General features: G+C 41.6%; 1 protein-coding gene across 1 annotated transcript; it reads left to right on the top strand.

Moving 5' to 3' along the window:
- The first annotated feature begins 771 nt into the window (after positions 1–771).
- Positions 772–27907, top strand: rtn1a (reticulon 1a). Its single transcript, XM_042500535.1, has 9 exons — positions 772–1222; positions 12837–13553; positions 14951–15637; positions 24552–24759; positions 24851–24989; positions 25229–25298; positions 25704–25750; positions 25842–25900; positions 27034–27907. Exons 1-9 carry the CDS (start codon positions 1000–1002, stop codon positions 27074–27076), a joined length of 2193 nt encoding a protein of 730 aa, XP_042356469.1. The 5' UTR covers positions 772–999; the 3' UTR covers positions 27077–27907.
- The last annotated feature ends 58 nt before the right edge of the window (positions 27908–27965 follow it).

Consider the following 27965-nt stretch of genomic DNA (forward strand, 5'->3'; position numbering starts at 1 on the left):
GTAGCCCATCTGAGTTCAGCTGTGTTTGTCATCAGTGTGTATCCAGGCAGGAGCGTCTGGTTGCTAGGGCGCCATGTTGAAACTTCTATGGTCATGTTGAGATGCATATAAAACATCTATATCTCTCTATATATCTATATCTACATATATATATATAATATATCTATATCTACACCTATGTATATATATTTCATATTATAACGTTGCTAAAACAACAAATCTATGGTAACTAATCAGGTAAACCCCTGTGGGCCAATACTTGTCTCATTTTATTATACATGTCTCATTCTCATTTGTAAATATCTTTATTGACCACTGAATGTACTATTCTCAAAACTGTTACTAAAAACTAGACACAAAAGCTACCAGATGAGGGCGCCACACTGCAAGGTACATTTTCACAAAACCATAAAAAAACACAATTCTCTTTATTTTTAGAAAGACTTTTGTATAATATAACACTTAAAAACTGCGATTTTTTTTTTTTTTTTGTAATCATCTGCAGTTAGTAGGCTATTATCGAGCTGGATATTCCTCTGTCTGTCCTCTGGACCATGCGTCTAATTTCACTGACTTCTCTGTAGAGTCACTGCAGCCTGTTTCACCACACCAAGCATGCACTGTCATTCACCCCGTCAATGTCAAACACTTGACTTCATTATCACGCCGAAAATGCCGCTCGTGTTTGACTCTGCCCCAAATAAAGTGCCAACCCCTAGCCTCGCGGACACCATGACGTCACCGCTGGAGCAGTGAACTAAAACAATCAACCTCACTCCTCTCCTCTTGCTCCCCAACCGACCGACCGACCGACCGCACCGCCTCCTCTGTGGCGTCTACAAACCCTGGGCTCGAGTTGACAGACGTCAGCCAGGAGCTGCATTGTTGTGTGTTGTTGTCTCCCATCCTCGCGTGAATCATTTACAGTACCAGCCGGCAGAGAAGAAGAACAAGAAGCCGTGTAGCTAGTGTACCTTGTGTCCTATAACAGGAAAAAGCATGTCTGCTCAGCCCGGTGAGGAGCTAGGCTCGGAGGGGAAGTGGTTTGGGGATGATTATGAGAGAAACGGCCTGTTTGGGAACACATCGACCCGGTTCGACGAGCTACGTGAGGATTTTAAGCCGAGAGGCGGCGACGTGTCGGCCGACCTGGATCAACAATTTCATCCTTTCCAGGAGGACGGGAAAAGGCCTCCCGTTGCTATGGAAACTGCATCTACAGGTAAAGCGGGCAGTTAAGTCTCCCGATTTACCAATCATGGTATTTCAGCCACATTTGGGTTCAATTTGGCCATCTTTTGACAAACACATGCCGGCATTTGAGTAAATACAGCGCGAGAGAGACGCAGCAGTGTCCATTTGTCACAGATTTAGCGTTACGGCAGGCGGCCTGGCTTTAAAACTTCTGGGATTCAAAACACAAAACAAAAATGCAAGCGAGTAACTTCCATAGCATGATAGTAAGTCAACTGTGACTACAGTGCTGCAGAAGGGAATAATATTAGGCATCCTCAAAAGTAAATCCATGCAAACTTGGTGAGTGCTTTAGCTTATGATAGCTATAAAACGTCTATTATGAGCCATTGTTTTCCCCACACTCACACACAGCTCTTTAGTTGATGATGATGATGCAGCATGCATTAACAAATAGCCCATTGAACTTTAAATGGCCTGTAGCTCCACATACAGGCCTAAAATATCTGCAGTTTTAATGTAACTGTAATATATATATATATATATATATAGTTTTCCCCCAAATATTTACATGATCCTGTATTTCAAGATGAAAGGAAAATCATATTAATATTACAAGAATAAACTGTAAAAACTCAGGTATTTTTTATGACAAAAGTACTTGTACTTTCTGTAATTTCAGAAGAAAACAAATACAAAGAAATCCGGTCAATAATATGTTAAATAAATGTATAATTGCAAGAAAATATATGAAGAAAAATAAGAAATATTTTGGCATTTTACATAACTTACTACTTTACATACAACACCCATTTCAAACCTGAGCAAATGGGTTTAATATCTTTGAAAAAAAAAGGGAGGGACAGAAGCAATGACCATTGACAAGGAAACAACCTCAAAATTGAGTTGAAGTTGACAAAAAAAAAAAAAAAGTGTGCCGGGGGAAGGGGAAAAGTTCACAAAACTATACTCATATTTTCCATAATTCTATATTCAAAATTATAGTAAAGGGGAAAAAAATCCTTTTTTGTGTAATTGGGTTTTTTTCTTTTTTTTTTTTGGTGCTTATTTTCAGGTTATTTTCTTTTAACTCTATTTATTTTTATTTATTTATTATTATTATATTTATTATTTTATTATTTTTTTATACAAATTTCTTTCTAATTTTTGAGCCTTGTGTATGAGTTAAGTTCCTCATTGCCTTATCCCCATGTTTTTGAAAGAAATAAAACCAATTACCTTAAAGGGTTAACTGAAAAAACACAGGTATTAACTATCCTGTGAGACAGTTAACAGGGTTTGACTATACTATTTGTACAACTAGATTTTAAGATTTAATTAATGGTAAAATAGTGCTTTAAATGTTGGAAAAACTGTCAAACAATAGAGTTCCATTTTTAAAATGCGTCTTTCCTTTTACATGACACCTAAATTATACATAAACTACCTATTTCTGCATTTCCCAATGCACAGAAAAAGGTATTACAGTGCATCTGTGCAACATGTTGGGTGCACATTCCTAAAGATAAACAGATCACTGCCTCACTTTCATAGCCACTGACTGGGTGAAAAATGATGAAATCCATAGCTGTAGATTTGGGGGGGAATGCAGGGGGCATGCTCCCCTCAATATTTTAGAACATGTGCCTTTGTCTGCCCAAATAAAAACATGAAAGTAGCAGATAATGTTGACAAAATTAAATCCATTTACACCATAAACTGATGCAGAAAAGGCTCATATTGGTGCATAAAAAATCCCCAGAATGCAGGAAATTAAGTACCCTCCATTTCATGTGTCGCCCTCAATGTTGAAACAAAAACAACACCTCTGATTAAATCCTACAGTTTATCAACTTGACCATAAGGGTTTGTCTTGTAACAAGTAGCATGCATGATGACAGGAATTCTACATTCCTGTTTTGGTGCTGTTGATAATGATGTAGATATGTTATTGGATGCTGGAGGTATGTTTTTAGTGGGAACATCATGCAGACCTCAGTTCTAAGTCCGTCACTCTTCTCAGCACAGCTCGACTCATGCTGCTATTTTTAATCCTCAAGGAACAGGCCTCACTATTCGCTTGGCTAGCAAAACTAGAGCCCTGTACTTTCATTCACGAATTCACTGAAAAATTCATGAGTTGATGTTTAAAAAAAAAAAGGCTGCCTAGTTTCCTCTCTTTGCTGCTGAGGCCTTTCTCATTTGACTGGCTGCTGATGGTCAAAAACAAGAAAAAAGACAAGAGCAATATTGAATGCATAAATTAGACTTGAATCCTTTGAGGGACCGAATTTAGTATAACCTGAAAGTGTTGCTATTGGAAAAAAGTCAAAACAGAAGCTAAAAAAGATCCTTTTCAAGCACACTGACTGTAAAATATATGTTAAGTAATGAACTGACTTGTCGATGTTTGGCCTTGCTTTCGAGAAAAAGAAAACAAAGCACATGCTCTTTCAATGAAAGTATGCCAGACAAGCTTCTTGTGTAGGTGCACACACACACACACACACACACACAGAGGATGTTTTGATTTGTAAAAATGGAAAGAATAGCCATCTCTCATTGCTGTGGCTCCCGCTGAGCCATGTTCACACCAGCGAAATAATCCACTCTGTCACTTAGGTTCTTGGTGGGAACAGCGCAGATCTCATCACATCTAGTAGGGCAGACTGGACATTTTCCTCATGACCAGACATGTTATAGTCTGCTCTAATCGTCAACGACGTTCACTCTCAAACACCTCCTTTGTAACAAACTTTCCTTCTCTGCTCTGCTCATGGATAATCGCAAAATTACATTTCTAGTTTTGGGAACTTAAAGGTCCAGTGTGTAAAATTTAGTGGCATATGTCAGCGAGGATTTAAGATTGCAACCAGCTAAAACTGCTCCCGGTTAGAATTCCTTCAGTGGTCATTGTTCAGGAAGTTTTTACCAGGAGACAAATTATCCACAAAGGTCTCTTCCTCTGCACAGCAGACAAACCAGGTGATTTAAACCAAGAAAAACTCAGAATAAAGCAGCCTGGGTCTTTGAATCTGTCCAGTCAACTGAGTTTGAGCTGACTGATTCCGGTCTGGCGTTGTGACATGAAAACAACCATTTCTCAGTTGAAACACAACCAGTGAGCGCCGTGGGGGTGACTAACAATTAACCGCGATTAATTAAGCGCCATGGGCAGGAGTAACGGCGTTATCATTCTGTTGTCAAGAGTTTTCAAGAGGTGCCAGCGGGCTGAGCCATGGCTAAAGGTGAGCCGTTATTATGCAGTTAGTGTTTTTCCATCACACAGCACGGCAGGTAAAAGCTGTTTACCTGTTGGAGGTGAGCTGTTTGGCAAAGCATCAGGGTGAGTGAAAAAAGATTCAGGTGGATAGTGATTGGTTAGGGTAAACTGAATCACCCTCACCCACAGAAATCTGTTAGAGTGGACGCGATGTCAGACTGAAGATGGAAATTAACTGTAACAAGTTGACAGTGTTGTCTGATGTCAGGCAACAGTTTCACATTACAAATTAGTGTTTCTTCTTTGATGTTCAGCTCGTCAGAGACTAGTCCAGCATCTGTTAATATGTGCTCACCTTTTTTCAATTGTAACCTGAAATCCAGACATTTGGGAGGTTTGTTTTACCCAGAGCCGAATTAACCACAGAGGTCTGCTCCTCTCCAAAACAGACAGATCCTGTGATTTAAAGTGGTAAAAACACTGAATAAAGCAGTTTCACGTTTAAAATAAGTGTTTTTCCAGTGCTGTTTGGCTCATCACGGAGGGACTGCTAACTATGGAGGCTGAAATGAAAACACAAACCGTCCTATCTAGAGCCAGTGTTTTGTTTGTCTGCTCTGGGCTACTGCAGAAACATGACGATGCAACATGAAGATCTCCATGGAAAGAAGTCGCTCCATATGTAGACATAGATGGCTCATTCTATGGTAAAAAAACAACAAAAACACAACAATTATTACTTTCAGGTGACTATACGCTGCAGAAAAAATACTTTTATATTATATTCTATTTCTGCCAATATGTCCCCCTACACAGTGGCCCTTTAAAGATTACTGAGGGCAGAAAAGAAGTTTGGCCTTTGAACAGTCTGAACTGTGAAATAGTATCTCTTGAAGATGTCTAGAATTGCCTCCCTAGGTAATTGATCCATGCCTGTCCTAAATCTTGTTCACAACAGTGATCTACCCGCAGGACGCTGATAATGCTGATTTCGGCTGCATCGAATTACCACAGGACAGAGACTTATAGCCTGAGATCACAGCCAGTATCGCCTCTTTTATCCTAAAAAGCTTCCCATTCTGGGAGGGTTTCATGAGAAAGAAAGTTGTGAAAGAATTTGCAGCATCACGACGACATCCAAGTGTGCTGTGAAAATCCCACAGCTTGTTTTTAGCACATGGTGCGTCTAATAGCCTCCCTTGCTGTCTGGCACAAAAGAAAACAACTAAGTGCATATTGTACACAAGCAATTGCTTTGACATCCTTTTTTCCCAACAAGCTCTTTGTAACTCCTCATAGTGCATTATAATGGTTACTTCATCACATCTTGACAAAGTGCATCAGTCATGAGAAACGTTCTCCGACAGTCCAGTCCCTGATAGGTGGATTAGACCCAAGTCTTTCTCCATTTCAGCGTATCGTCAGTGGCAAGGATGAGACAGCATAATGTCTGGCTGGGTCCTTTCCATATCTGTCAGATAGAGAAAGCACTTAGTGGACTCGGCTGGACTGCATAAGCCAGCGCGGTGCATTTGTGCCTTTAGCTCCTGTTCCCAGGGGGCCGAGCAGTGCTAGGTCTTTTAAGACCAGATGATAAAGATGCAAGATAATACAGGAGTGGAAGAGGAGGAGGAGGAGGGAGGAGCAGCTTAATGGCAAAGAGAGCCAAGGCTGTGATGAGGAGGACGATAGTTCAAATGGCCAGACTGTGAGGGAAAAACAGGAAATACAAAGTACCCTGTTTTCCTTCACCTTTAATCCAGTATCTGACTGACAGAAGCACTTCAATGTCAGTGGTCAGCAGAGGAGCAACTCCCAGGTGGGAGCTAGTGTCTGCATGTACTTCTGTGTTGTTAACCCTTTATAATCTGGGCAATGTGGTTTGATTTCTTTAAAAAAAAACATGGGGAGAATGCATCTAACAAGACATGGCCCAAAAATGTGCAATATATTAGTAAAACTGTTACAAATGATTGAAAATAAGTAAAATAAATAAATACAAAATTAGAAAAAGTAAAATACAAACAAAAAAATGACCATGGAAAGTGCTAAAAATCTATGTATTCATTTTATACATTTTATGTTTTTTTCCTGTAACATAGTTTTAAATATAAAATTATTATAATTACAAATATAGTTTTCTGGACATTTTTCCTGTTTTTGTATCTTCCCTTTGTTTTAAAAACAACTTTTTAAGTAATTTTCTTGTCACCTTTGACTAATTTCTTGCAATTTGTGGGACATATTTTGCCAAGTTGGTCATTGCCTTTTTTACCCAAAAAATTAAATACAAATGAAAGGGTGCACAATACATTAATGCGTCTGTTTTCTCTATGATTTTGAGTGCTCATCCTGTGTGTTATCACCAGGTTTGCAATCTCATTTATCTTCATCTGTCTCCAGGACCAATTAGCTAATGCTGAGTTATAAAAGGACGGATAAAAGCGTGAAAGACCCTGCTCAAAAAAGCTCCACTGCAGGGGACAATAACAAAGCTTTACTGCTATCATCATATCAATAAATCATCATTTCTGATGTCTTCTGATCCCCTGTGTTTACCCTGTAAACAATTAAAAGCTAGTATGTGAAATATGATGCTATATTTACGATCTCACTGCCTCTGTCCAGCTCTCTCGCCTGTGGGCACAGAGTAATCCCCGAGCAGAGTATTGCAAAACTGCTCATGGGATTAGAGCTATTATCAGCAGAGATGCTTTTAACAGTGTTAGTCCGTCTAATTTTTTTTGTGTTGGTTTTTGTAGCCTATGCTAGCCCGCCTCCCTGCCCGTGTCTGTACTCTTTAACACCAAGCTCTGCCAGCACCATGAAAGTACAATGCCAATCCAAAGTCACACTGAATTGACAGCTTTGACCCAAAGCAGACAGCTCGCAGACACTCTGTCTGGATCCTCCCACATCCTCTTCATTCATCCATAAAGCTCTTTCCAAGCTAGAAAAATACAAATCAATATAGTGGGAGACAGGTACTGTACATACCACGGCTTCAGAATCAGAATGGGGGCAGATTAGCTTTTATTTAAACTGTCTCTACATTGATTTAACGTTGACAAAGGCTGCTGGAACAACATTTGTACTGTGTGGCCTTCAGTGATTTTTTTTAGCAATAGTAGATACACTGATGTTTCTCAGAGTAATTGTGGGGCCTCGTTGTTTTGGATCAATGCAGCTCAGGGCAGTTGAATCCCTCAGCGCAGCTGTTCTCCTATCGACCCCTGCTGCAAGTAGTTTTGTTGTGCCTCAGCTCTTAGTAAAGACTGTCCCTGTGCTCTCCATTATCCTCTTCTTTAAGTGGAAGACTTAGTGACTAGTATTCGTGTATTTGTACAGCCATGGATATTGTAATCAATACATTATGATAACAAACGTCATAACCAAAGCTTTAAAAGCCAGAGTCCATTAATAGTCTGAAAGGTGCTTCAGTTCAACTGTAACAAGTGTCGGAGAGTTACTAATTACATGTAATTAAAGGTTCAGTGTGTCGAATTTAGAGGCAGCTATTGGCAGAAATGTTTTCTTTAATTTATAATCATCTGAAAAATATAAGTTGTTATGTTTTTTATTACCTTATTACTTTACCTAAGGAGCCGTTTATATTTACACACAGAGTGGCTCCTCTTCCACAGAGTCTGTAATGTTATTCCTGCAGCAGCTCGGAGCAGACAAACCAAATACTGGCTCTAGATAGGTCAGTTCACATTGGCCATTGTAGTTCTCCTACAAGCTTGGCAAACAAGAGACATGTTAAGAAGGCATGAGCAGTATCACGCTATCACAGTATACCAGGGTTTTTAGAAATTCCGACAGTGGGATTTTAAATACCGTCAAAAATACAGACCCTCATCTTTCTATTAACTTCCCACTGGAGAGGCCGTGTTGAGGATCTTTTGCATGCAGTGCACATCATGTGCCCTGGAGGTTACGCCCAGGCCACACTGCATGTGTGAGCAGTGTGTGTTCACATTGGCAGCGTTTGTTGCTACAGCGCTGCTGCAGTGCTGCCTACGGTTATAACTGCTGTATTATCACATTTAACAGTACAAACTCCATTCATTTATGAAGTTTGTCTACTGTGCTGCGGCTGTGCAGCATGGCAAAATAAAAAGCTGCAGGTCATGCAACACAGAAGTCTTAGTTTTAGTAAAAGACAGAAACATGAACTCAGAAAGTGTATGAATCTCGCTCTCTATTTATATTACCTTTTGTTGATAACTTGTGAGTGTATGAAAACAGGGGTGGGTAGTAGCGCCACACACTGGTCATATACCTAGTGAAATTCCAGAAAGGTATGGCGGTATGAATTTATAGATACTGCCCAAGCCTAATGTCATGTTCTGCGACTTCACTGAAATTCAACAATATTTTCCTTCTGAGATCCAAAAAGTGCTCAGGCATTGCTGCACAGTGTGAAGCTTCTTTACCAGCAGTGAAAATGCTGTCAACATTAAAATTCTTGATATCAAACCATTTATTATACTTTTAACAGTGTAACTAGTAACCTGTAACCTATTATATTTCAAAGTAACTTTGCCAATACTAACTTACAAAAAGTAAGTAAGGGACTTGATACAGGACTCTGCCACTCTCCATAAACATATTACTTCTGTATGAAATATGTTATTTCAAAAAACATATTTATGTCAACATTATAAAATACATTTTACACCAAATTACAGGTAGAAGAAAATAAATATTACCAGGAAAACCTATAGTTTGTGCTGGGAAAAGATGTTTTTTTTCTCATCTCCTAGACTTTCTTAAAGTAATATAAGTGGCTAATTTAATTATTTTATAATAACTAACTGAATACTATAATAAAGTAACTGATGGCCATGTTTCCAAAATCATCTTCTGTTTTTTTTTAAAAATCTTTTGAAATAAAGTATTGTGCACTTCCCTGTAAAAAGATCAATTTATGCCTAAAATTTTAAAGCCACAGCATATTATTCAACGTCAAGGCGCAGATGGCTCTGAAAGAAGAGCACATTAAGTATCTTGATGGATTGCTTTTCACGAGGTCATGGAGTGAAAGAGAAGTCCTGAAAGGTAACACCACAGTCGAGAGGGTCAGGGACAGAGTAATGGAGTCATTACACTGCAGTAAGTTAACAGATATTTAGAAATAAAGTTAAACTACATATGAGATTAAAGGGGAACTAGACACATTTTCAAAATTCATACATAATTCCTCTGGTCTAAGACAGTCCAAAAAATATTAGTAAACATGAACAACTCCAAACAACCAAATTTTAAAAGCTAGAATGCTAAAACTAGCTAAAAATTGTAATAAAGTTTGACATTTGGGGCTGCTCCATAGACAATGAATTGGGTAAGCCATTATAGGCTGAATACCAATATTAAAAATTCTGGGTAGAAAACCCCAACGTAACGTACATGAAAAGAGAGCGTTGTTTTGTCACCTTTCATTGATGTTTTTGCAATCGGCGGGACATTGTATGCCAAGTTGGCTCGTTGCCCTTTCTCGTGTGTGTTTTTTTTTGAAGACCAAACCAATTTTTCCACGTATCAAATGTTTAAATACTTGTGAAAGGTCTCTGAATGCAGCACAAGAAAACTGATGTTGATCCAGGTTTCAAAAGGTTAATGATGCTGTGTGCTTGGACCGACAGAATATTACACTGAAATTCAGCAGCATCTCTTCTGCCTTTGCAGAGGACTGCAACACAATGTTCTCGACACTAGCAAACAACTGTTTGCGAGTGATATTTGGATCGATTTTAAATTCCATTTGCTATCACATTAGTTTTTTTTTTATTCCATACTGGAAAAACTGCAGTGGATCAGTAAGTGTCTTCAAGGGAGTAAACCCTGCTGTGCATGGGGTCCCACATGCAGCTCAGTAAACCCTTTAATTTGAGAGTGGTAATATATTCATTTTGCAACTCCGGCTCCTTTGATATCGCCTGTGCTCACACGTTTTTGTCTGCAGCCTGATAATGAGGAGCCCATGCCTCGGTGTAGCTCACATTGTCAGGCTGCATTAGTTTCGGAACCGCACTGGCTGCACAGAGGACAACAAAAGGACTGCCCCTTCACAGCACATCCACCGGGACTTATTTAACTGCACCATCCCTTCAGTGACATGATTATGTTGTGTGGCTACAGTGTGAGCTGAGAATTCCTCTGTTGTCAGGTCCAATCCCATCTGAGCGCAGCAAAGCATTTGTTTCAGCCTTGTGGGGTTTGTTTCCTGCAGTGTCTGGGTGCTACGACATATCAGCAGATTCAAAATACCCTCGATCTCACCACACTAACTTTGTCAAGTATCTGCTCAGAGTGGCTGCCCTCATGGCAGTTAAAGACGAACACCAGCCTCGTTCTCTGTACATGTGCCTTACGCAACTGCTGGTGAGTTTATCTGTGTTGTTTCGTAGAATGGGTTAATAAAGCGAGAGGGGGCGTGTTGCCTACAGTCAACAGGATTACTGGCAGCTCGCAGCTCCGCACATCACCTCTTTTCACAGTTTGTAGTGGCCCTAAGTGCTTCCCACATCTGCACACTATGTATTTATACAGTGAATCAGAGAGTGTAAGATTATGATGGTGTTGCCAGGGCGATGGCTGATGGGATCTATACGACAGTAGTACGCAAAGAGGATTATACACTGGTTCGTTTTAGCAGTACATCAAGGGCATTCATGTCGCTGAACTGGATCAACAGCTGTGCTGCTCAGATCCACAGGCAGTTCAGATCTACAAGAAATTATTAGATACAAAATAATCTAAAGCTCAGGCGCCTGCTTTGCTTTCTCCTTCATGCCCCTCCATGTCCCAGCATGGGTGTGTAGTGTTTGTACCATTGTACTGCGGTATGATGTATTGTTAATGACTGAGGGAGCAGCAGTAGGAAGGGCAGCAGAAGGGAAGGGTGGTGGGGCTTTTTAGAGGAAGCGAAGGGAGGGACGGGACGTCCTGACCTGTTGGGTCTTCTGTCAGTCAGTCTGCATCCTCCAGAGCTAACCCTAAGGCTGCTATTTTAAATCTTCCCCCCTCATCCAGCCCAGCAGCTGGACCCAACCTATTTATAGCACCGCCGCTGCCCTGGGAGAAACAGGGCTAGAGAGCAGGAGGAGGAGCTCAGTATGTGGAAGTACAAACTCCAACTTGTACACAGAGCAAAACAAATACTAGCATCAGATGTGTGGTGGTGTGTAGTGTGTGAGTACTATGTTTGTGCTTGTGTATTTGTGTATGTACATAAGGCATTGCGTGTTTGTAAGCGGAGTTGCAAGATTAAGTCAACAAATCTGACTTCTTGACCTTGACTTCTGACTAAATGATTTGAAATAACATCCCTATCAAGTCCGCCTCTTCCTGTTTTGCAAGTCATCTGTAATATGAGCATCCTTATCGTTTCCCTGCAGCACTGCAACAAATTATTCTGTGAGATGTTGAGTGATATTTTACAGCAGAGCACACACAAATTCATAGCTAACATCTGTCGCTTTGTAATTCCTAATAGTGGCTGAAAACACTGTCAGCATGACAATTGTATTACTGTAATTAGTGTTAATTCAGTTATTGGTGTGTGTTAAATATCACGGCTAGCATGCTGTGTTTAAAATTATTACTTTACACATATATCATGGAAGAGTTTTGTCAACCTGGTTTAGCTTCATTACAACTTTGGAGAGAGTAGCATGCACCTAACAGTATATTGTTCATATGTGTGGGTTTGTTTTGATGACACTAATTTGTTGGGGGTCATAGGTATAGATTTCAGGGGGATATATCCCATTCTATATTTTGAGAGTGTGCATTTGCCCTTCCAATAATAAGTATTATCATCAGTAGCAGAGGACTTTAATTTTGACTAAATTGAAGACATTTACACCATAGACTGATGCAGAAAAGGCAAAAATTAGTGTATAAAAATTCACCAGAATGCGAGAAATTAAGTGTTTGATGCTCAAAAAATGTTCTGGTAGAGAACTCCCAAACCCAGTTTAATATGTGTTTCCTCCAATGTTAAGACACAACGTACGCCCTTGGGGGAGGTGCAGGATTAGTGATTACAGAGCAGAGATGTGACTAGAGAAAGCCTTGTGCCTGCATGATTTAGAACAGACTCTGGTTGTGGCACTGTGGTTTTCGGGGTCTGAACAATCCCCCTTTGTCCCTCGCTGGGTACAAGTACCCTCTGTTACTGCTGCCTCACTGATCTCTACAGACAAGCGCTCAGTCTGACTGTGCAGTGCCACAGCCCTTCTCCCTGGCAGCAGCGCCAGCTGAAGCGTCACGTTGTTTAACTGGATGTTTTCATTAATCAGACATCTCAGGCACAAGCTGATTTGATTTGATCGTGACACAGAGACTGCTGTCATTCTTGTGTGTAACATCACTGAGTCTCAGTTCTCTCTCTTCCTGTCAATCTCGGCAGATGACTCCATGTCTGGCCTGTTTAGGAAGCCTATGAATGACGATGGTGATGTCTACACTTCCCTGATGTCAAATCAGAGCTTCACATCAGGTCGAGAGGCCTCCTACCTTTCGGACGACCTGAAACCATCCAAGCCCTCCTCTGGCTCCTCTGCCCTGGATGACTTCTCCAGCGACAACTACAGCTTCAGCTCAAGCACCAAGATGACTTCTGACCTGGCTGATGACATGCCAAAATCTCTGTTTGGCACAGATAAGACAGAATCCTACAACTACATGGACATCAGCCACGGGGATGAGCGCCGTGACCAGCACAGCCTGGTGGACACAGGCACCACTGGTGGTGACTCACTGGGCAGCTACATGGATAAAAACCCCGGGAAAGATGAGGATGATGAGGAGGAAGAGGAAAACCTCGGTCCAGCACTGGGCTCACACTCTTTCCCCTATGTGGAGGAGCCATCTGATGAAGAGCTGTCAGACTACCGCTCCTACAGAAACCTGGGTGGCACCCCACAGACGGCCAGCCCGGTGAAGATCACCCTGACCGAATCCCAGCCTCCAGCCGCCAAAGCTGAGCCGCAGCAACAACCCCCTCCAGTCAGTGTGTCTGACCGTGAAAACGTCCTCAGTGTGGGCTTGCAGGGGGTTCCCACCGTGACGCTATCAGAGCCAGAGGACGACAGCCCAGCTTCCACTCCCAACGCTTCACCAACACGTAGGCACAGCACACATACGCAAACACACCTGTCGCTTGGTCAGATATAGAAGTTGGTGATGTAGATAAAATTACGCATCATGGTATATATGGGATTTCATATTGAGATATAGGGCTGCACGATATGAGGAAAATGTGTGAAATGTGTTCTCAATTCTACATTGCTGCTGCTTTCAATATATAATATAATAATATAATCTAATATACATAACAATCATATGGAAGTGAATAAAATATCTGACCAATCAAATAACTTCATAAAGTCAGAAAATGGGCTTGGTTACAGCATTTATACAACAATAACTATCCAAAGTTTGTTAACATTAGCCAATATTAGCCACCATAAGCCACTAGTCATATTAGAGCAAGTAAAATGTAAAAAACTGAATAGAGAAAAGTAATCATTTGATTTGTACAAGCAAGATTGAATTGTTTCTTCTTTCAAAAGCTACATAGGTTGGCTTTTAATGAATACTTCATTCACAAAATGATTGTGTGTATATCAAATACTCACCCTGTTTTACCTTGAGCTCTGGAAGAGAACAAAGAATCTGTACACAAAGAAACTTCTTGCTGAGCTGGGGGACCGTGTTTAACAACAGCAAAACTGTATCATAGCATCCATTTTCACATTTACACACAACTCATGCAGTATAATCTAACTCTCATTTATCCAGTCATGTTCAGTACTTCTCAAACAGACAGCTCTGTCTGACAGGGAACTGAACTGAAACTGAAACTTGTCAATGGTCTCTTCAAAGCCAGACTCTATTAACAAAAACAATACTTTTAGCTTGCTGGACACAGGAGCTGCTGGTCTATCACTGCCTCAATCAGTTTGTTTCTGTGTGTTATTGTATGACTTCAGTGTTTTAAAGGGTAAGATTAACCAAAGTCACACAATAATACAAACAAACTACTACTCCAGGCAGCATTAGACCAGCTGCTTCTGTGTTCAGCGAGGTAAAATGACAATTTTTGTAAATTGAGTCTGGCCTTCAAGAGAGTATAGGCACACTCACTTTAAGTTAAATTTTAATAGTAAGGTTTTCATGAAAATACATGTGTTTGGGAAGTACTGAGCAAGCAACTGGGCAAATGAGTTGTGAGACAGTTTGTAAATGGATGTTATGTTATAGTGTTGTTAAATGTTGACCCTTATGACTTCAATTCATCAAGAATTTCTAGATTTTTGAATTGTTTGTTCACCATCGAGGCATGCATGCAAAACAAAGTTTCCGACAAAAAATTAAACGTAACACAGGTTGAGTAAATGATGTACAAATGATCATTTTGTGGGTGAGGTATTCCTTTAAGTTATATGCGCTGATAATATACGCTTGTAATGTGAATAAGGACTTAAATGCCCACTTTTCTTTGCATTTCTTTGTGAACAGAAAAAGAATTCCCTTCCCATGACATGTTCAAAGCTGATGCAGTGAAGCCTGCAGCGGCCAAAAGCAGTCCAAGCACAAAGGCGGGCAGCAGGGAGCATGATGGCAGCAGCGCGGAGTCTGGAGACTCAGAGATCGAGCTGGTGTCTGAGGAGCCTCCAAAGGCCACTAGCAACCCATTTGCCCAGCCGCCTAAAAGCACAGGCACTTTCAGCCAGCCTAACAACCCCTTTGACAATCCCCCAGTTGCCAAGGGTGGTTTCGGCCTAGCAGGCAACCATGCTCCACCCACAGCCTACAGCATTCTGAGGGAGGAGAGAGAGGCAGAGCTTGACAGTGATCTCTTCATTGAGTCTGCATCTGAAGAGAGCCCAAAGAGAGAGCAGGGCTTCAGTGGCCCCAAACAGGGAGTCAGCCCTCCCTCTCCCCTGGTTCCCAGCGCTGTCCCTCCCCGCAGTACGGCTGAGACGGTGCCAGCTGAACCCTTGATCGCAGAAAAGGTCAAGACTCCTGCTAAAACAGAGGAGGATCGCCCCACCAAACCCAAGCCACCCACTGCTGCCGTGCCCCCAGAGGTGCGATCAGAGAGGCCCCACCTGGACGACATGCACAAGCACACCAGTGAGGGAAAAGGAGACCTGGGAAAGTCTGCTGCCTCGATCATCCTGCAGGGCTTCGATAAACAAAAAGGTCAGTTCTAACAAATCTTCTCTTTTGCCCAGAATGTGGTGTTTTCTAAAGGATAAAATTTTCTATGATTAAAAAAATACACATCGTTGCTGCCTGTTTGTGGAAGTATTTCACAAAACATGTCTGTAATCTTTTCACTGTTGCAGAGGTTTCACCTTGGCTTATAAACTGCTATCTTGAGTACTGGCTTTCCAGAAATAGTGCTGTCAGCTTGTGGAACAGGTAGAGTCGTGTGTGCTGATGTGACTTCATGCCCGGATGACGCTTTATCGCATGTGCATTTATGTTCAAAGCCTTCCCCATCATATCGAGGGATAAAAACGGTTTGAAAACCACTGATAGTTTTTTTCTAATGAAATCACTAACGCTGTTATTGTGTTTGTTTACCTCTGGGTAGATACCTGCATGGTGTGCTTTGACATTGTTTTTGTTGACAAGGCCGGGAGAGTAAACAGGATGGGATGTTCCACTGCTGAGTGTGTTTTCTGCTGGGAGGGTGGGAAGAGTTGTGCTTTCCTGAGGTCTGCTTCCCCCTGGTGGAACATGTGAGAGAGAAAAAAGCAGCGTGAGGATGCACTGATTCAGTTATGACAATGCATTATGACTGACGCTCAGCAGCCACACTGTTAAACTGTAGACATCATTTTCAGTGGAAACAGCACAAATATTTGCAGATGCTGAGAGAAAAGAAATCTCTGCATCATGATAGCATCTGGCTCCTTACATCACTCTGCGATTAGAAAATTTAGACATGCCAGTTGCAGTCAGCAGGAGTTAAAGCTGTCTAAGCTGCACATTTGGGGTTGGCATTCGGTTTTTTGACGTCTATACGCTGTTCTCTTTATCCTTGTAAACAGTGGGTTTACATAATCATATGATGTCAAAACTGGGGCACTCCTCCTACTTCCTCTTGAATTTCACACTTAAAAGCAAAAACAATTTTTTTTAAAACATCTTAACCAAAGTGTTTTTTCTGAAACTCGCAACTTCTGATACAGCCTGGTAAAAACTGAGTCAGTCACAAATTTCAATATAATGTTTTGAGCTGCTGTGATTAAATAAATAAAAGAGTCCATCCTTGTTTGTTTATGGACTGTAAGAAGGTTCTGGAAATACTGAAAAAAGCAGGTCACATGTGTTTTTTTCTTCGCCACAAGGGGGCGCAGTTCACCTTTGTTGCTCAGTTGAAGACCAGCAGATATTATGGTGCACTTCCACGCCAGTTGCCATAGCAACAGTGATGGGGGAGCATTCAGTCTGGTCCAGGGAAATCTTTTTTTTCTGTGGTTGGTATTGGCATCGAAGCCTGTCAAGGCTGCAGTGAGCAGAAGGTGTGAGGTGTGGCAGTCTGCAGGGGGGAGGATGGGGGGGGGACAGGACTAATGGCTTTCATTGGATTGAAAAATGACGTACACTGGAAAGGACTTGTTTTCCACTCAGTGCTGACAACACCATGACAGTGCTGTTTCTTTTGCACTAACTTTTCAAACATGGCGTTTTCAGTCCTTTTACAGGCCAATTTCTATCAGAAATATATTTGAGCGAGGAAATCATAAACGCATTCTCAGGGCACCAAACAAGGAGCATTGTACTGTAAAGCACAGTGTCTCTCTCGTCATGAATTTTTTAAATATAAGCACTTTGCCTCTTCAATTATCAGTGAGTCATCATAGTGGAAACAGCTATTTGAAACTCTGGCTACAGCCTTAAATATTGTTCTGTGCAAATAAAGAACAACAGACCTGGATGTTTGCCATATTTTTCCTTAGCAACATCAATATCAAATCCGGCCATTTTTCCAGCTTAAGGAAACATTGCCACAGCACCCTGTCTGGTGTACAACATGACATCAGACTGTTAAAACGACTCTTTAGGTTGCACAGAATGTAGCATTAAATGTTACACTGAAGCTACAAGGGAAGCCAGAGCGGCATGCTTGAAATTATATGACAATGCTTTGGTGTCTCATCAAAGCGTATGTGGGATAACCCTCCCACTGCTTGTACCCCTCTTTCACCATTGTGTTGTGATGCTCTGTTCAGGCTTTTATTGTGAAAGCTACTGTACTTTCCCTTTCAAGAAAAAAAGGTTAAGTCTCAGTCATCACCACCCACCCTCTTACCCCCCAAGGCTCTTAATCATTGCATGGATGGTTTGCTGCAGCAGCAACTGTGGTGTGTGGTTTACAGTGTGACTCACCCCCCCCCCCGGTGCTCACACTCACACACACACACACACACACACACACACACACACACACACACACACACACACACACACACACACACAGACATACACATACGCACTTTCCCCGCTCCTTGTGTTCTAGCCAGCGCTGCTCCACAGCATCAGTCTGTGAGCTCTGCGAGCCGGCAGCACCTTGGAAACCTTTCCTCCCTCCCTCCCTTCCTCCCTCTCAGCCTATCTCCCGCATCCTTTTTTTGACCATTCATGCCTTTCTGGGATGAGTGAGTGAGTCGGTGCTACTGAAGAGAGAGACAAAGAAGAAAACGGAGACCACAAAGAGAAAGAGAGACAGAGAACAGGGACATTACTGATCACCAGCATGCAGGCCACTGCAGACGTGAAGAAGGAAAGCTCCTGGAGCGGCTGGAAGGGCCAGGGTACTGATGTGTTTACTGTGATTTGCCCATTGGTCTGCCTGTGTTTTGTGGCTGTCAGATGCACTGTTATCTCTGCATGTAGGTTAAATATTCACGACAGTGTAGGTGCGCATTCTTCTGTGCTTTGCATGTGTACATTTGTCTGCTTTTGTCGAGTGTTGGGGGATCAAACGGCAGTGTTTACCTGCGCCTCCTTTCATACGGACACGCCCTAATGACAGATCCTTTCTGCTGCATGTGTGCGTCCGATTAAAGAAAAAAAAAAACACAAGAGGAGAGGGGGCGAGTGATGCTGGTGGGTGTTTTGTAAAATAAGTGTACGCACACCGGTGTGCTGGGAGCCATCTGTTTTGGGTGCATGTTAATGTGGATGCTAGTGTTGTGGACTAAGGCGTGTCAGTGTCATTACCCTCCCCACTTTGCAACCGTGCAGGGGAGCTGGTTTTATATGGCGTATGATCTGTTTTTTTGTGTAACGAGGTAGTCAGAGTATCCGGACGGCACTGACAAGACTGTCTCCATGGTAACCAGGGCACACCCATCATGATTACATCAGCCCTATCTCCTCGGCTGCCATGGCACCTTGCAGAGACTGGGCCAGAGAGGAGCATCCTCCGTCTGTCTGTTTCCATAGCATGGAGGGCTAGTAGAGGGGGCCAAGAGAGAAAATGGCGTCACTTCGTCTACACTGATTGCGATTTATTATGTTCCATCTTTTTAGGTTTAGCTCAGCAGTGTAAATGCAAAATATGGGCTGCTTATTGTACTCTGACACAGAACAACACAATCACAGTCACTGATTGTGGATGTGCAGCTCTGTAAAAATAACCTTGATAACAAACTTTCATTTCTCATTATTCTACTGAGTCATTATCCATTTAATTTGACCGAGACTGTAAAATGATAGCCTATGATGGGATCTGTCGACAACATTAAGAACGCATCAAATTAAGCTGATACAGTTAGCAGAGCAGAGAGAAACTGAGCAGATTTGTTTTCTGCAGCTGAATGTTTGCACATCACCTTGAAGCTGTAGGCATTTTTATGTTTAGTCATTCTCGGTGCACATGCACAGTCCTGACTCACTGCCACCAAGCTACTCACGAATCATAAAACAGTGATGCAGACATATCAAAAACTGAGTCATGCAGGATATATTCGAAGGGGACAATATGTCACACAGCAGCCAATAAGTTTTACAATGCTCAAAACTAAAGATCTCTACTTTGTTCACTTAATTAGTGTTTTATCGAGCAGTTACCCTTAACCATCTTAAATATATATATCTATATATATATATATATATAAAACCACACAGATAACATGATGAGAAGAAGAGATGTTTTGCAGCTAAATACATGATCATCAAACAAACCTAGTGACTACAATGTTTTGCATTGAGGAAGACACCAGTTTAATTTGCTGGTTGTTTCAAATCATCCCAGAGGAAATAAAAATTCAAAATAAGATCTCTCCTTTGTCCAGCCTATTTCTCGCAGACAAACGTCACTGAGCTCAGTGTAACATCAATATGAAATTTTGGCCATTTTCTTCTCTCACTGCAGTAATCTTTGTGATAACAAATAAAACAAATACTTGTGATAACTTGAGTAACAGTGAGATCCAAAGGAGAACTTGAACAAGTCTCAACTTTGTATTTTATCTGTTTTCAGATACCTCTGAGAAGCCTATGGGCACAGCAAAAGAACTCCTGCTGATTTGTTATTTTGCTTCTTATTTCTCCTAAAAGGGGGAGGGGGGTATGGGGGTACACAAGAAACAGATCTGACTTTAAAAATCTCCAAGTAAGAAGTTGATTCATATCCCAGAGACAAAGAAAAGGCTGTTAGGAGCAACAAAAAAATCCTCTGTGATTATTTGATCATGTGGCAGAAGTTTGTCTTTGACAACTCCGGGATAGTTCAGAAAGGCATAGGTCAGATTTTCTGACATAACTGATTGATGCTTAAATGTATTCTATACAGGATTGTCGGTTACAGTTTCTAAATGTGCTTAAATTATTAAATCTTAGTTAATATATTGAAGTGTCGGTATTTATGGTAATCCTATTCTTAAACCAAGTCGTCTCATTGAGATCAGGATTTTTTTCTAATAGAGACCTCTAACCAAAAAACACAAAACAAAATAAACCCCTAACAAACATGTAATGTTTAAAAGTATACTACGCAGGATTGTCAGTTGCTGGTTATAAACACACGTGCCAGCAAAAGTGAAAGTAAAAGCCAACTCCAGATTCACTCTTGTTTGACATTTCCCCTTGCCATATTTGTGGTTATTTTTCTGCACTGTGTATCTTGAATGCCTGCTGCTTACAGCCTGGCACCTGGTTTTCACCTTTTTATAAAGCCGCAACATAACCAGAACGCTGTGGGTGTTCATGGCCATTAACATCCAGAAAACAGCAAATTAAGCAGAAAATAAGAAAATACAAACTAAATACAGGCTTAAGAAGTAAATAAGAAAAATACAGGCTGTGCCTGTTGGACAGGCTGAGGGCAGAGCTTCTGCAGAAAAATACACTGCCATGCACTTTTAGTGGGTCGTAACTGATGACTGAGGGAGATTACTTCTGTATAGGTCTATATATGTTTTTTATGAAAATCCGGCAAAGTATATCTTTAAATCATTCAAATACATAATATATAGAGTGGTCAGAGAAGAATACAGCTTTAGAAATACACTAAAGGTGTTTGGAGGGTTGAAACTTTTTTTAGTGTAGTTTTGTTTTCAAATGTGTTGGTTAACAGGCACCATTTGTTCATTTCTGACAACCTGCTTGATCAATGAGATAGCACCAAGTGAGCACCAACAACTGTCTATTCATTAATATTAAGTAACTAACTCATTCCTATTTATATGAAAAACTCAAAACTATCACTCTGATAATAAATTTGATATTAGTAAAGTCACTATTTAATCTAAACGAATCATCCTGAAGTTCAAGTTCGAGTCTCAGGTTGGGAATATTGGCCGTAGAAGTCCCTTTGCATGTTTGCTCACTCTGGATGATGGCTTGTTTGAGGCCACAAGGATGTCTTCAGTGATTTAATGAGGTCAGGCTAAACTAGTTTCACTACAGAAAAGGGGGAGGGGGAATCATATTATTGTCACTGGTGTTAATCATTTGCTCTGTTTTTTTGCTCACTGTATGTGTTGAATGGCAGAGGCAAGAGTCATGTCAACAAACAGCTTGGCATGTGTACTTTCTCTGTGCTCTGGTTCAACATCGTGCAAGTTTCACATCTCAAACTGGTTTCATTTCTTGCCAAAACATGGGGAGAAGGCAACAAGCAATTTCACCAGATGTGGCCCAAAAATTAGTAAGAAATTAGTAAAAGTGACAATAAAATTACCTGACAACAGGGAAAAAAAGGTTAAAAAAAAAAAAAAAAAAATCCAGACAAACCCCAAAACCCAACAAGAAATGTAAAAAAAAAAAGCTGTAAACTGGAGGAGTAAACTGGAGGAAAAAAAATTTTTTTTTGTAACACGTAATTAAAATAATTATGAATATAGTTTAGTTATAGTTTATAGTCATTTTTCCTATTTTTTATTTTTTTATTTCAATAATCAAATGTAAACAATTTTTAGTGCCACCCCAACTGTCAGCTTGTGTAAACAAGCTGCACCAGACAACTGAGCATTTTTATTCTTTTAAACAGAAATCAAATTGGTAAAAGTCTAAGCTTGCAATGTGACTCTATCAGTCAACAATCTTTATGTCGTAAATACACATCAGCTCTCTCATTTTCTTGAAAAAGGCTTGACAACTAACTGGCCTCGTGTTAAACCTGCCATTGTCCTTTTGTGCTCCACAATAAAGGGAGAGGCTGTCTTCATGAGTCGGGGTTGTACAGACACATTATGTGCTGCTGATTCCCCAGATTCGGAGCAAATGAATCTCTCTCTGTTCCCAAAGGGAGGCTCTCTCCCCTCCCTCCCTGTCTCTTCCACTTTCGGCCCCTCCCTTCCTCCTTCTCCATCTCTTGGTGAGTGGTAGAGAGAAAATGGAGCATGGTAACTATGGTAACTGCATCAGGCAGGTGCTCAGCACCGAAGCATTTTAATAGAGGGGTAGATTATGGCTACAGTCTGTGCGGTTTATTAGCGTGCGATGTTGACGGCCTTATCCGTAGCTACTGAAGTCACATGATGCACATAAAGTGGACTCTGGTTTCATTTTCCATTTTGATTCTTTTATTTTAGTCGCTGCTTGGCAGACTTCGTCACGTGTCAGTAGGGCTGCGCTTAAAAGCCTCGGCATAAAAGAGCTCGCATAGAGAGTGTTTGTATGTGTGTGTTAGTGTGTGTGTGCTGGATTGCAATGTGATTCTTTGGCAACCGCACCCCACAGACCCCCCCCCCCCAGTCCCCCTGCGCAGGCGGATGCTGATTTGCTGGTGTGGCTGTGGCCCCTCCCCTCCTGTGCAGGGGGGACTCCCCCTTCATTGCTCTCCTTTTGTCCGTGGATAAAGCAGCTGCCTCTTTCCCTGTTCAGCCATGGGAGCCGCAGGTCAGTACACGCTTCTACTGCACTAGCTAAAGCTTTTTTCAGTCTGCGTGCAGTCTGTGCTGCACATCACAAGGCGCAGTCGCTGTCGCCGGTCAACACCTGTCTCTAGCAGAGCTGTCTGTTGCTGATGTGTGTTGTTACAACTGCTGTATGTGCTACCTGTGCCTGTCTGTGTGTGTGTGTGTGAGCATCTCCATGCAAATCAGCAGCCACATGGACAGTTTGTCAGTTGTGGCAGCAACAATGGCTTCTGTGGGGAGTGGTGCATGTCCAGAAGAGAAGGCACATGGATCCCAATGTTTCTGAATGAGTGCTGTCTTTGATTTGATAGTGTGGGCGGGGGGGGCAGATAGGTATTGTAAGTCACCACTGTTAACTGATAAGAAAAGACAGATTACACATCTCATTTTCATGTATAGGAGCGTTAGTGTGTGCATAGCAGAGATTCACTTAATCACAATGTCGGTTCTTCTGCCACCTGGGGTTAGCCTGCCTTTTTGGCATCCACAGATGCCTTTTAGTGGAGAGTAAAGATGGCCGTCATCACTATGCTGCTCACAGCTCCACGGCTAAAATTAGAGCAGGCAGGCAGGCGGACAGCTCAGAGAGGAAGAGTAAGACACCCAAGAGACCTCAGCCGTGATTCTCTCTTCTTCACAGGCACAAAAGTTTGCATTAACATGACGATTTTGCTTGACATGAAGGATTTCCAGGTGTCTGTACAAACAACTGTAACCCCTGGTAAGACTGTTAGACATGCAGTGGTGGAGGTGAAACAAGCAGTTCTCATGGAAACAGGCCCGTGTTTCCAGCCGACACAGACGACTGCCAGAGGAGGACCATGTCGGCTGTAATGGTACACTGGGCTAATCCTCCTCATCACTTCTCTCTCTCATCTTTGCTAGTGGCTTTGGATTTCAGGCCCCACCACCCAAAGAAGTGTGAGCAAGAAAATGTTAGAATAAAAGGAAAATGGTGCAGCAGGACGCACAGAGTGCCTGCAGGCATGCTGTATATTTAAACTGCTTGTTCCTTTATAAGTTTAGAGGAATCGTGATGTTTCACTGCATTGATGACACACCGCATTGAAGCATTGTCATCACTGACCACAGATCTGCTTGTCTGGCCAGGTCACATTGAACCTTTATCTATGAGCTGCTGATAGTGCTTCTATTTCTGCTACTGCCTTCACCGAACTATAGGTCAATCATTAATTCTGAGAGCAGAAGGTGCAGGTGTGCCTTCAGTGTCACACAGGTCCCTCTGCCTGCTTTGCATGTATGTTTGTATACGTATGAGAGCAGACCAGGTGCCACTGACGATAAGTACACGTCAGATGTAAATGTGAAGTCCCACCTTTCTGGAGTGTGGCAACACAGACTCAGGGACTTGCTCGACAAGTTAGAGTCAGCTATTATCTTCTTCAAAGGTCGCTCTATATATAGGAGTAAAGAAACCGAACTGACAAATCGTCACCACCTCGCAGCTCACTCTCACCTAATGAAAAGCTAGGTTAGGAAGCTGGGTTAAAACAGGATCACGTGACAACTGAGGATCTCTGAGGACGCTGGGTTGTGAACAGCTTCTAGATATTTGACCCAAATGTGTGGTGTGTAGCGTGCTGCAGTGGCCTAATCCACTTTGAAATGGATACGTCTATGGATGCCCAGGCCTGCATGTCACAGAGTGAGAGGTCAGGTCATGGCTGTGTCTGGGTCCTAACCCTGTTTGTCCTTGTTCTATCCTTCCCTCGCAGCGATCGACCTGCTCTACTGGAGGAATGTGAAGCAGTCAGGGGCCGTGTTCAGCAGCGTGCTTCTGCTCCTCTTCTCCCTGACCCAGTTCAGTGTGGTCAGTGTTGGAGCCTACTTAGCCCTGGCAGCCCTCTCTGCCACCATCAGCTTCAGGATCTACAAGTCTGTGCTACAGGCCGTGCAAAAGACCGATGAGGGACATCCTTTCAAGTGAGTAAAAGAGATTTCTGACGGTTTATGGATCTCATTAAAACGTACACAGTAAAAAGGTCTATACTTCTGACCCTGTTTTTGTCCACAGAGCCTACCTGGAGATCGAAATTGCTCTATCCCAGGACCAGATTAGCAAATATGCCGACAAAATCCTGCTGTACACCAACACCTGTATGAAGGAGCTCCGCAGGCTCTTCCTCGTACAAGATCTGGTTGACTCCTTGAAGGTTTGTTTCAAACTCACTTGTTTGCCTTTAAGCTTCACTAGCAAAAGATGACAGTATCTGTCAGTTTCTTTAAACTGCACCACCTTCAGGTACAGTATAAGATCACATCTCCCTCTTGGGGCCACTAGTGGGGCTTTTTGACACGTGTCATAAAGCTAAGAACTAAGGCGCCAAAATATTTGTATTTACTGTCAGACGTGAAGTTTACAAAGATTAAAACGTGCCTGTGTGTGTTTCAGTTTGCCGTTTTGATGTGGCTGCTGACCTACGTGGGCGCTCTCTTCAACGGCCTGACGCTGCTCATCCTAGGTGAGGTCATCCCAACTCACTACATGTCCCATTCAACACTTTCCAAGCACTGCTGCTGACTCACACATGCTCAGTTTTTGGGTGTCAGAAGTTCAATAATCTTCAGAGGACTCAATGAACAGAATAAACACAACAAAGCTACATTATATCAAATGTGTCATTAATGAGAAATGCAGCGTGTCCTTATCACTATGCCAGAATCCAATTCATTTATTTGGCATGTTTACTTTACTGTCGTGCATGTACAGTACCTGTTTACTTTTCCAGTTTACCTTAGATAAGTGTCGGGGTGTGCTGACGACCCTGCTGACACAAGAGTGTTCCTGTTTGAGCAAATTCCCACTGTAGGTCAGAATACTTTAACATTAACCATCCCTTTCCCATCCCCTTTGCGTGCCTTCACAGCTGTGGTCTCCATGTTCACCATGCCTGTGGTCTATGAGAAACATCAGGTACGACTTTGAGCATCACAATAACTCCGTCAACCCTGGTTTAGACAAGGTTATCTGATATTTACAACTGTCATTTTCCTTCTGTTTTCAGGCACAGATTGATCAGTACGTGGGACTAATACGGACCCAGGTCAACTCTGTGGTGGGGAAGTGAGTATTTGCCACACAGAATTTTTGTTCAAAGTTCATGTGCGATATATAAACAAATATAGCTGTAAGCACCAAGCCAAACAAGTACAGTACTTAATGGTGTAGTGATCATCGATGTAGGTTACCAAGGAGGAAGTGGGTAACTCCCCTATACATTCTAATGTTTTCTGAAAGATAGATGGGTATACCGCCTATACCTGTGCATACCCTCAATTACACCACAGACAAAAAAAGAAAGTGAAAAGTCTAGAGCAAACAATTTCAAGAGCAGAACATGCTGTTCCTTGATAACACTGCAGCTTCCAGGTACTTGTGAGTACGCAGGGTTTTGCTAAAAAGAGCATTTGTGCTCAGCAAACCTTACAATCTGCAAGTTTATAAATATCATGCATTACAAATCATTAAATAGTCATAAATTCTAATCTGTGAGATCTAAATTTATACAGAAATTTTATCTAGGGGCGCCCAGTAGCTCAACTGATAGACCAGGCCCCCCATTTACAAAGGATCAACTGCAGGTTTGATTCCAACCTGAGTGTCCATATCTTTAAAGTTATACATCTTAAAACCAAAACTGAACCTAATACTGTCTTTTTACTTGGATTTAACCTGTTGGGAAAATACAAATTAACTTAATTCACTCTAATAACCATATTCCTACATAAGACCAACCTCTGCATGTATACTGTGTACCTACCTTTACACCAAACTGCAATGCTTGGGTACTAAAAGATGATTTGTCCAAAAATCTGACTTCAATTTAATGCTTCTCAGACTATTAAGTCTGTTTAGGACAAATTAAAAAAGGCTGCACATGTTAACAGGTTGCATGGAGTTAAATATGGATCAGCTGCTCCGTTTAACTGACTTTAACAGACTGGTGTATATTTACAAATTATGTGTATTGGTTTTTTAAGGATTAATAGATGCCAAAATGTCCGCCTGCAGTATTTTGGACCAACCACTATCAATTTGCCAATTTTAGTAAAACCTGACGGTCAGTTCTATGGACTGCCATAAAAAGAGAGTATGAAAACAGCGGGAGGTTTAACATAAAGTAGAATAAGCACAACTTAATCTAAAATAAATACCTTGTTGGACACGTGGTGTTAAGGCCTGTTTTCTGTGTACAGGATCCAAGCGAAGATCCCCGGGGCCAAGAGGAAGGAGGAGTAGACCTGTCTGTCTCACCATGAAGCTGACAGTCCAGTCCAGCTCAGAGTCAGGCAGCTCACTCACTGTTGAAGAGCCTGGTCGTCATCTGTGGGGCATAGTGCTATGTCATCTTGGTATTCTCTAAAAGCATCCACTGGAGAAACCGTCACCCTGTCTATAGCAGTCTACACACTAACACACACAGTCACACGTACATAATCCTGTTTCTAGGTAGACAAGTACACAACCTAAGAAAACAAAAAAAGAAACTGACTTTTTTTGTGTTGCTTATTATTAAAGTGCATGAAGTCGAGCCTTGGGTAAATAATATTTGATATCTTTTGTGCAGTTTTTAAATCACGCTACATTTTTGCTTTGCAGTGCTTACCACAAACTGTATGGTTCGGCACAAAAAAGCTAAATGCCCACAGACGTGCTCTGCTGCCAGTGTTAAATACTGCTTCATGTTTCTGAGTTAGCAGACAGGGCTTCTCTCAGTATATGTCCATATATATACATAGCAAAAATGATTTCCTTTTGGTGTTTCCAAGCACAACATAATTTAACAATATGCGTCTTAGATGTGGTAATTGTAGGGTTTTGCTTTTGTATAACCATAAGGAACAATACACACGCTCATGTTTAAGGTACTGTTGTACAACTACTATGAAGACAAGGAGTATCTGGTGATATTTAGCTTGTTTGAATAACTGTCCAACTTTGTACTATGTTCAACTATACTCTGTAGTTCTTTAGACCCTGGACTCTTTAACTATTTGCACTTACACTATGTATTTAATTACAAGAATAAGAAAAATAAATGTACCTTGATGTATAACATCTCTTCAGCCACTTGACTGACCAATTCATATTCTTAAGGCGACTTCAGGTTGGGTGAAGATGAGCTTGT

Source organism: Plectropomus leopardus, chromosome 14 (genome assembly GCF_008729295.1).
Source record: "Plectropomus leopardus isolate mb chromosome 14, YSFRI_Pleo_2.0, whole genome shotgun sequence".
NCBI classification, from domain to species: Eukaryota; Metazoa; Chordata; class Actinopteri; order Perciformes; family Serranidae; genus Plectropomus; species Plectropomus leopardus.